This window comes from Mustelus asterias, chromosome 4, assembly GCF_964213995.1.
Source record: "Mustelus asterias chromosome 4, sMusAst1.hap1.1, whole genome shotgun sequence".
Lineage (NCBI taxonomy): Eukaryota > Metazoa > Chordata > Chondrichthyes > Carcharhiniformes > Triakidae > Mustelus > Mustelus asterias.
In genome coordinates this window covers 142125644-142135916 of record NC_135804.1, presented here as the reverse complement: position 1 = coordinate 142135916, position 10273 = coordinate 142125644, and the positions used below count along the sequence as shown (strand labels likewise).

At 46.5% G+C, this 10273-nt stretch overlaps 1 protein-coding gene across 2 annotated transcripts in view; it reads left to right on the top strand.

The window, feature by feature from the left end:
* Positions 1–248: 248 nt before the first annotated feature.
* Positions 249–10273, top strand: part of LOC144492405 (uncharacterized) — a 202283-nt gene continuing 192258 nt past the window's right edge. For both annotated transcript variants that reach the window (XM_078210412.1, XM_078210414.1), the window contains exon 1: positions 249–324. In XM_078210412.1, coding sequence (XP_078066538.1) covers positions 272–324 — 53 coding nt within the window. In that variant the 5' untranslated portion in view covers positions 249–271. The remainder of the gene's footprint in view (positions 325–10273) is intronic.

Genomic DNA, 10273 nt, shown 5'->3' with positions numbered 1-10273 from the left:
CCTCTTCCCTCCACCTCCATAACATTGCTCTGCCTCAGCGGTTTAAACATTCAACCCTGGCTGGAATTCTCCCATCCTGCCCGCCACGGGAATTGGGGTAGGCAGTGGGGGTGGACCATGCAAAGGTCCACTGACCTCGGGCAGGATTCCCCAGTTTTGAGGTGAGCACAGCCGGAGAATCCAGCTCCATGTCTTTGCTACCTCCAAACTCAATGGGTGGAATTTTCCTATCCCATCCACCATGGGAATCGTAGCGGATGGGACACGGACCATGTGTCCTATGCAAAGGTCCGTGGACCTTGGGCAGGATTTTCCGGCCTTGGGGTGAGTACAGCCAGAAAATCCCATCCAACCTTTCCAAGTTCTCCCGGTGTTCTTCCATCCTCCACACCCTCCACATCAGCTCATCCAAGGCTCTACTCTCCGTTTCCTATCCCACACCATACTCCATAAATCATCATCCTTGCTGTTTACTCAGGATCTTCCAGTTTCTTCAACATTACATTCTCATACTCCTCTTTAACTGCATTCCTGTCCTTTTCCCATTCCATTTCTATAACCTCCATGCTCCCTACAACAGGGTTAGGGATGACATTCTCCAGTCCCGCCCGCCAGGGGAATCACAGCGGGAGCGAAATGGACCATACAAAGGTCCGTTGATCTCGGGCAGGGTTTTCCGGTATTGCGGCGGGAGCGGCCGGAAAATCACGCGCTAGGACTCTACATTCCTCTCACTCCTACTCCTCCTTTCATCCCATCATTGGCACTGATTAATTCAACATTGAGCCAGAATCTGGAATTGTCTTTCCAAACCTCTCCACCTTAAAACACGTCCCTCTGAGTTTATAGTCACCCCTCCGAATACCTCTCCCTTTAGCTCAACAGTCATTTTTGTCTGATTAGGCCTCAAGATATCTTTGTCCTACATGAAAGGCTCTGTATAAATGCATGTTGTTGTCCCCGTGTATTAAAAGAAACTGATTAATGACGGTGATAAAATTGTGCAGACAGGAACTTAATGTAAACACGTTAATAGCTCACAGAGGAGATTAATTCCCAAAGTATGTAAATAGCTTAAACTTAAAAAATAGTTAGAACAGGTAAGATAGATTATATTACTCAGGAAGAAAGTAAATTAAGCTATAAATAGAATGGACAACGGAGGTAAAACAACTGGAGAGAGATCAAACATCTCTTTTCATTTTAATTCCAAATTGTGTTCCTTGTGCTTGCTTTTATAATGTTGGTTGATTAATTCTGCAATAAATCTTATCTCTGGCATTTGTGTAACTCTGTGATGTGTTCCCGTATTCCTGTTTGCTCCATTAACCCTATCAAGGACTGGGATAGAAATTGGTATATGTCACCTTTGTTTTTCAGGTCATAGAGGTTTACAACATGGAAACAGGCCCTTCGGCCCAACTTGTCCGTGTCGCCCTTTTTTTTTAAAACCCCTAAGCTAATCCCAATTGCCCGCATTTGGCCCATATCCCTCTATACCCATCGTACCCATGTAACTATCTAAATGCTTTTTAAAAGACAAAATTGTACCCGCCTCTACTACTACCTCTGGCAGCTTGTTCCAGACACTCACCATCCTCTGTGTGAAACAATTGCCCCTCTGGACACTTTTGTATCTCTCCCCTCTCACCTTAAACCCATGCCCTCTAGTTTTAGACTCCCCTACCTTTGGGAAAAGATATTGACTATCCAGCTGATCTATGCCCCTCATTATTTTAAAGACCTCTATAAGATCACCCCTCAGCCTCCTACACTCCAGAGAAAAAAAGTCCCAGTCTATCCAGTCTCTCCCTTATAACTCAATCCATCAAGTCCCGGAAGCATCCTAGTAAATCTTTTCTGCACTCTTTCTAGTTTAATAATATCCTTTCTATAATAGGGTGACCAGAATTGCACACAGTGTTCCAAGTGTGGCCTTACCAATGTCTTGTACAACTTCAACAAGACGTCCCAACTCCTGTATTTAAATAGGTGCAAATTATGCCAGTTTAGCTTTGGATCAGCCTAGGCGAGCATTGGCCCCATTGCTACATTTGTGCGTTCCCCTTTTTAGCTGTGCCAGGTGGATGTCTGTAATGATGCAAGCTCACAGACCTTGTCAGAACACAAAGGGCATTTATTAATAAGGAAAAAATGTGCAGAGGCCACAACCCACCCAGCCTCCTCCCCTTGCGGCTTCCCGAGAACCGCCCCCTGGCTGCCCCAGTCTCTACATGTCTTCTAGATGCCTTCTACCTAAGAGAACGCACCACCCCTTGAGGTGATTACGCACTCTGTGACCCAATTTGTCCTCCAAACTAAGTGACCCTCTTCTGCTGTGTTGCCCTTAAAGCCATGATGTGGAGATGCCGGTGTTGGACTGGGGTGGGCACAGTAAGAAATCTCACAACATCAGGTTAAAGTCCAACAGGTTTATTTGAAATCATGAGCTTTCAGAGCTCTGCTCCTTCGTCAGGTGAGTGGAGAGGTAGGCTTCACAAACACAGCATATATAGCCATATATATTGTTCGTGATTCAAAAAAACTTGTTGCCCTTAAAGGTTCAATCACCAGAATCACCACAACCCTTAAGAGTTCAGAAGAGTGAGAGGGGATCTCATGGAAATTTATTAAATTCTAACAGGAATAGAAAGGGTAGATTCAGAAAGAATGTTCTTGATGGTGGGGGGAGTCCAGAACTAGGAGTCATAGTTTGAGGATAAGGCCTTTTAGAACTGAAATGAGGAGAAATTTCTTCACCCAGAGGGTGGTGAATGTGTGGAATTCACTCCCACAGAAAGTAGTTGAGGCCAAAATATTGCGTGATTTCAAGAAGAAATTAGATATAGCTCTTGGGGCTAAAGGGACCAAGGGCTATGGGGGGAAGGGGGGATCAGAATATTGAATTTGATGATCAGTCATGATCAAAATGAATGGCAGAGCAGACTCGAAGGACCCGAATGGACCAAAGGGCCTGCTTCTAGTTTCTATTTTAAAGTAGATGTTAATTCCCACGAATAAGTAAATTATGGACCAAACATTTGAGTCTGCCTGCTCAGCAATCACCCAGAGAAACCAAAGAAAGGTCCTGTTCAGCCAAGAGAATTAGAAGAGCTGGGCTGCAAACAGAGGTATTGGGCAAGATTCTTTGAACTCCCCTCAGCGTTCTTCTCGGCAGCGAGAAGCAGAGTGCCATTCCCTGGCAGCAGGAACGTCTGGGAATTCCCATTGAAAACACACCTCACCGTCGGAAAACCCACGCCACTAGGTGCATCATCAGCGGGGCCAGAGAATCCCACCAGCGTGAACGGCCAGAGAATTCCAGCCATTGCAATCAGTCCACCCACAGCCCATACCAATCATCATTCTAGGACATTGCAGGTGGCCACTGCAATAGCCTGATGTGCACCTCACTAATACGCTTTATGGATGCGAGGCATTCTTTTCATTTAGATAAGGCCCAAGGTCCAATTTCAATCAGGCCTCCAGCCCAACTGTTCTGGTGCTGAGATTGTTCACACCGGGCTGTTGGTTTGGAGAGATGTTCATGTGCACCTGGCTCACAACACTTACCCTTAGAATCTGAGCCATGAATGGGTGGCGCGGTGGCACAGAGGTTAGCATTGCTGTCTCACAGCACCAAGCCACCGGGTTCGATTCCTGGCTTGGGTCACTGTCTGTGTGGATTTTGCACATTCTCCCCGTGTCTGCATGGGTTTCCTCCGGGTGCTCCAGTTTCCCCTCAGAGTCCAAAGATGTGCTGGTTAGGTGGATCAGCCATGCTAAATTGCCCTTAGAGTCAGGGGGGCTAGCCAGAGTAAATGCATGGGGTTTTGAGGATAGGGCCTGGGTGAGATTGTGTTCGGTGCAGACTCGATGGGCCGAATGGCCTCCTTCTGCACTGTAGGATTCTATGATTCTATGATTCTCTCAGACCTGTAATGCAGCAAACAATTGGCATCTTGAAACATCGGTTCCCTGCCTGGACTAGTCCGGAGTTATTCTTCAATATAGCCCTGAGAATGTCTCCAGGTTAATTGGCTGCCTTCTCTATAAATTTCCCTGCAAATGGACAATGCCCAGAATCATCTGGAATGGAAGAAGTGGAAATCTGTGGGATCTTTCTTGGTGCATTTGCTGCTTATTGCATAATGTGTTGTGTTGAACTAGAGTTGGCAGGCATGTAATCTAGCTCTGTTCCAGTCCCTCAAATCTGCAATTGGAAGTCTAAGGATTAACATGAAACTATTGTCATAAAAACCCATCTGGTTCACTACTGTCCTGGTCTGGCCTACGTGTGACTCCAGGCCCACAGCAATGTGGTTGATTCTCAACTGCCTTTTGGAATGGGTAATTATGGATGGGAATAAAGTGCTGGCCCATGAATAATAAAATCACTCAAACCAACCTCCCATCCATTGACTCCATCTACACTTCACGCTGCTTCGGAAAAGCAGCCAGCATAAGTAAGGACCCCACACACCCTGGACATTCTCTCTTCCACCTTCTTCCGTTGGGAAAAAGATAGAAAAGTCTGAGGTCACGTACCAACCGACTCAAGAACAGCTCCCTCCCTCCCTGTTGCTGTCAGACTTCTGAATGGACCTACCTTGCATTAAGTTGATCTTTCTCTCCACCCTATGCTATGACTGTAACACTACATTCTACACCTTCTCCTTTCCTTCTCTATGAACAGTATGCTTTGTCTGTATAGCACGTGAAAAACAATACTTTTCACTGGATACTAATACATGTGACTATAATAAGTCAAATCAAATCGAATCAACCCAAAAAAAGGCATGTGGAATTTCTTACTATTCTTACTCATTTGGCAAATCCAGCTGTCGAAATGTGTGAAAATGTCTATCAGCTGGGTGACACAGTCAATGTTTTCTTCTGAGCAAAGTTATTGAAATCTTGAGAACAAATCTGACCCCAGCAAATCCACTGCCACCCTCAGGTTGCTGAATGAGTGAAGGAACAGAAACATCAATAATTTTTTCAAAAAGGAGGAAAGTACAGCTATTCGTCTATATAGCGCTATATAACAAATACAGCTATTCATCTTAAGTGGCATCAATAAATAGAAGTCTACCATTTAAGTTTTAAGTTTATTTATTAATGTCACAAGTAAGGCTTACATTACACTGCAACGAAGTGACTGTGAAAATCCCCTAGTTGCCACACTCCGACGCCTGTTCGGGTACACTGAGGGAGAATTTAGCATGGCCAATGCACCTAACCAGCACATCTTTCGGACTGTGAGAGGAAACAGGAACACCCGGAGGAAACCCATGCAGGCACGGGGAGAACGTGCAGACTCTGCACAAACAGTGACCCAAGTCGGGAATTGAACCCGGGTCCCTGGCGCTGTGAGGCAGCAGTGCCACCGTGCCGCTCCAAACACGAGAGAGGGTGCAGTGGAATTCCTGTTGGTAGTGAGTTACATGGAATCCTGCCTGTGTTTGACCTTCAGCTGCTCATCTCCGAAAGAATTTGCAAGCCAAAAGTAACGGGCTGACCCTTCGCTGAGAGTAAGTGGTTTTTAAAACTGTGAGTCCACAATAACTCTGTCCTCATTTAATAAGGAACTAATTCACAGAGAAATCAGCTTGAAAACAATGTATTATTCCTGAATAATCCGTCCCAGCTTCACATTTAAAGTTTCAGGGATTGATTTCATCACTTGCAGCTTTGGGTTTTTTTTTTCAAAGTAATTAATTAATTAAAGGAGAGAACCGTTTGGTTCCATTCAACATCCTGAACTAAAATTTCAATTGCCTTTCAGAGCCGGCAAAGTTATAATGAGCAATCAGCAGCCTGGATCTGCGTTTGGTTTGGGGGCTGCTGACAACCAGAGTTGTGAACAATAGCAGCAATCAATCAATATCTACAGCGTTGTGTTTGTGGGGGCCTGTTCAAAAGGAATAATGATTAAGCAGCTTGAGAAAGTTCGAGTTGGCTGGCTGCTGCGTAGCTGGATGAGAGTACAACTATGCTCAGCCCATCGAAAAAGTGAAGCAGGATTTTTTATCTGGATGTTGCCTGGTATGGAGGGCATTAGCTATGAGGAGAGGCTGGAGAAACTTGGTTTGTTCTCACCAGAACGACGGAGGTTGAGGGGAGACCTGATAGAAATCTACAAGATTATGAGAGGCATGGACAGAGTGGATAGTCAGAAGCTTTTTCCCAGGGTGGAAGAGTCAATTACTAGGGGGCACAGGTCTAAGGTGCAAGGGGCAAGGTTTAAGGGAGGTGTACGAGGCAAGTCTTTTGCACAGAGGGTGGTGGGTGCCTGGAACTCGCTGCCGGGGGAGGGAGTGGAAGCAGATACGATAGTGACTTTTAAGGGGCGTCTTGACAAATACATGAATAGGATGGGAATAGAGGGATATGGTCTCCGGAAGGGTAGGGGGTTTTAGTTAAATCGAGCAGCATGGTCAGTGCAGACTTGGAGGGCCGAAGGGCCTGTTCCTGTGCTGTAATTTTCTTCGTTCTTTGTTCTTTGATTATGCTCGATATCCTAATTACTCAGTGTGCAGGAAAATGAGACGTGTGCAGGCTGCACCCCAGAAAAATACTAAGACTGGATATACACAAGAGCAGCCTTTATAGGACAAATGGTGGTCTTAGCCGCATTGAGAAAGAGCTCTCCTTACAACCATTTGGGACAACAATGAGGAGACATTCTTTCTCTCAGAGGGTTGTGAATCTTTGGAACCTGATGAAGGAGCAGCTCGTGATTCTAATTAAACCTGTTGGACTTTAACCTGGTGTTGTGAGACTTCTAAAATGTTTAACTGGCCTGATTCCTTATACTAAGGCTGAAATTTTCCAGCTGTTCCTGCTGGCGGGATCTTCCGGTCCTCACCAATGGCAGCCCCCCACCGCAGTGCGCGAACAACTGGAAAATGCGATGACAGCAGCAGGATCTCCTCCGCCCCCACAAACTACACCGTGGGGGTGTGCAGTGGGGGTGGAGGGCAGAAAATCCCACCCTAAGATTAGAGCCACCCCCTCCGCCCCTATGTCTGGGCCAACATTCTCTTTCAACTAAATTCACCAAAAAATATGATTTCACTGAAGTTGTGTAGGTTAGGGAGAGTGGCAGGATAATTGTGTGGGGGTTACAGGGGTAGGGCAGAGGGGTGGGCCTGGGTAAGATGCTCTGTGTGATAGTTGGTGCAGACTCGTTGGGCCAAGCGGCCTCTTTCTGCATTGCAGAGATTCTATGACTAATGCACTACTCATTCATTTGCTCTTAATGTGCCCTTTGAGCTAATTACCTGGAACATCTGAATTTGGGCCAAGCGTAACTACACTGCAAAAGTAATCCCTTGGCCTGTAAACTGTTTTGGGACCCCCCTGAGGATGTGATATTGTACTCTCAAAGGAAAGGACTTTTCTCTTATATTAAAGCAAAATACTGCGGATGCTGGAATCTGAAACAAAAACAGAAAATGCTAGAAAATCTCAGCCGGTCTGACAGCATCTGTGAAGAGAGAATAGAGCCAATGTTTCGAGTCCGGGTGACACTTCGTCAGAGTTGAGAGCAAAGAGAATCAGCAGAGATTTATACTATGAGGTTGGGGGGGCGGGGGGGGGGGGGGGGGGCGTTGCTGGAATGTGACAAAGAATCATATAATCTGTAGAATCATAGAATACCTACAGTGCAGAGGAGGCTATTCGGCTCATCGAGTCTGCACCGACCACAATCCCACTCAGACTCTATTCTCGTAACCCTACATATTTACCCTGCTAATCCCGACACTAGGGTTAATTTAGCACGGCCAATCAACATAGCCCGCACATCTTTGGACCGTGGGAGGAAACCGGAGCACCCGGAGGAAACCCACGCAGATACGGGGAGAGCACGCAAACTCCACACAGTCACTTGAGGCCGGAATCGAACCCGGATCCCTGGTGCTGTGAGGCAGCGTTGCTAACCACTGTGCCACTGTGCCACTCAAAGGGAATGTAAATGGGGATACAGAAAGCTGAGGAGGTGCTAAAGGTGTCTTTTCTCTTAGCTTTACTCACCTTCTGTGTTGTGGACTTCTTCTCTGCCTAGGTTTCTCAATTAAAAATATATAAACTTTTACAAAAACATCCCGAGGCTGCTTAGACAAATTGTCCTTCACAAAAAGTACAAATCCTTAAATTACTGTTTAATCTATTGAAGACAATGCCTGGCCACCCAAGTGGATCAGTTGCTTGTTAACAGGGACTGACTCTGGGACTGAAGGAAAGCTGGCCCCTACCTATGGCTGTTTTCCTTTAAAGGCCAGTTTGGTGTTTGAGAAAACTCTGAATGAGATTTGGAGTGTAGATTTTAACCTCGAGCAGGAGTCGGTCAGGCAGGAGATGAGGCAAGGCCCTAACTCCTGGACCACGGTACGATATGGGGCAGCGTAATAGTCGGCAGTAGGAGGCTGCCAGAGAAACCAAGTAAACGGTCTGTGACACAGTGAGGGAGGGGTGGGTTTTGTGTCAGCCTGGCAAGAGGGGATGATCCTGAGGCTTTTGTTGTGGATCCCAAAGAAAATGTTTCTTCAAATCCTAGCCCGCAAGGGAAGTCTTTAGTAAGTTTTAATAAGGACATGGATGGGAAAGGATTAGAGGGGTGTGGGTCAAATGCGGGCACTTGGGACTAGCTGGGAGGGCACCATGGTTGGCATAGACTGGTTGAGCCGAAGGGCCTGTTTCCATGATATATTGCTCTATGACTCTTTGATTACCTCTTTGGTTCCATTCAGCCCCCCCGGTGCTTCTTCCCAAATGTTGTATTAAGCAAGAAAGCCATGGCTGTTACCGACTTGGGGCAACAGTTAAAATTGAAGGTAGGGGCCCAAGAATGTCCATCGGAGATTACATCTTTAAACAAGGACCCTGCCTTCTTTGGTGGCTTTTTTCACCCCTTGTTCAGAAGACTGTTAAGATTGAAGACTGGGCAAGGGAGGGAGGAGGGTGCAGGAGGACCAGAGAGAAGGGGGCAGAGCTTCAGTGGGGTAAATTGCTTCATCTGGGCGAGTAGGAGGAAAATTGGTCCTTTCTGGAACAGCATGCACTCAATGGCCTCCAGGGGAAAGTTGCATCCCAACAAATGTGGCACAGCACCAACTTGCTCCTTTTTCTCACAAAAGCAGTGGAAATACTCAACCCTTTGATGTTCGGGGAGGTGGGGTGGGAGCATGCATGCTGGGGGAAACAACGCAAATGCTAAGAACGTAAGGTGCGATCTTACCAGCCGTTCACACCACTCTTCCCACTGCAGCAAAGTTGGAGAATTTGGCGCCCAGTGGGAGAGTGGGCATTAACACTGCACTCCTTGGGGTGGTGGTGGGGGCAGGGCTCGTTTTGTCAAGTAGCCTGTCAATCTGGATGGTCAGTGTCTAAAGCAGTTAATCCGACACGTACACTTATTGACAAGCTAACTGACCAATGATTGTTGCTGTTCTAAGCAACAGCAGTCATTGGTCGAGCAGTAGGAAGCGCCAGATTACTTTTTACTTTCCTCATGGGCTTCAGTTTGGGCCTGGGAGCGCTGCTTCCTTAATCTTCAAGCCTGGCTGCTGGAGCACATGCAGTTGGTGAGGTGTTTGGCTGTAGGTGCCCGTTTTACCACCCAACATTGTCCCCCTCCTCCCTCCAGTATAGTGTGGGAAAGTGGATTGCTCTTCAAGGCTTGACTTCTCTATTTCAAACCCTTAATTCACCAGATCCAACTCCTGGGCCCAGACCCTTTTGAGATTTGAACTCAGCACTCTCTGCCTCCTTCTCCTTGCCCCACACATCTTGCCAGTTTTGATGGCAAAGGTGGCAGGTTGGGAGGTACCAGGTAAGAGAGCAGTGGCGGCTGGCCTGGGCAGCTCAAGGCTACCAGATTTGACCATAAATGGAATTCGAATCTGCTTTCAAGATCCTTGCAGTTAGCTGGAGGCAAAAGGTGGTAAGTTCGAATCTGGAAGTCTGATCACCGTTGAGAGTTTTTCCTACGTGGATGTATCATCCTTGTTGTGTGAAGGCTGTCTGATGGACCAGGTGTCTAATGACAATTTAATTTGCCTCGGAATCTATGGCAGATATTTTGCATGCCAGGAAGCCCAAAGCTGTAGGTAGACATAGCTACTGAGAAAGTGAGTAGAATTTAAATACTGTGCAGGAAAATCCAGCAGAATTTTGGATACAAGAGTATATTTGTAAATGTGTAGACTGGACATAAGGACAGTTGTTGAAAACCATTAACTCATACACAGGGTTGCCATCCAGTTTC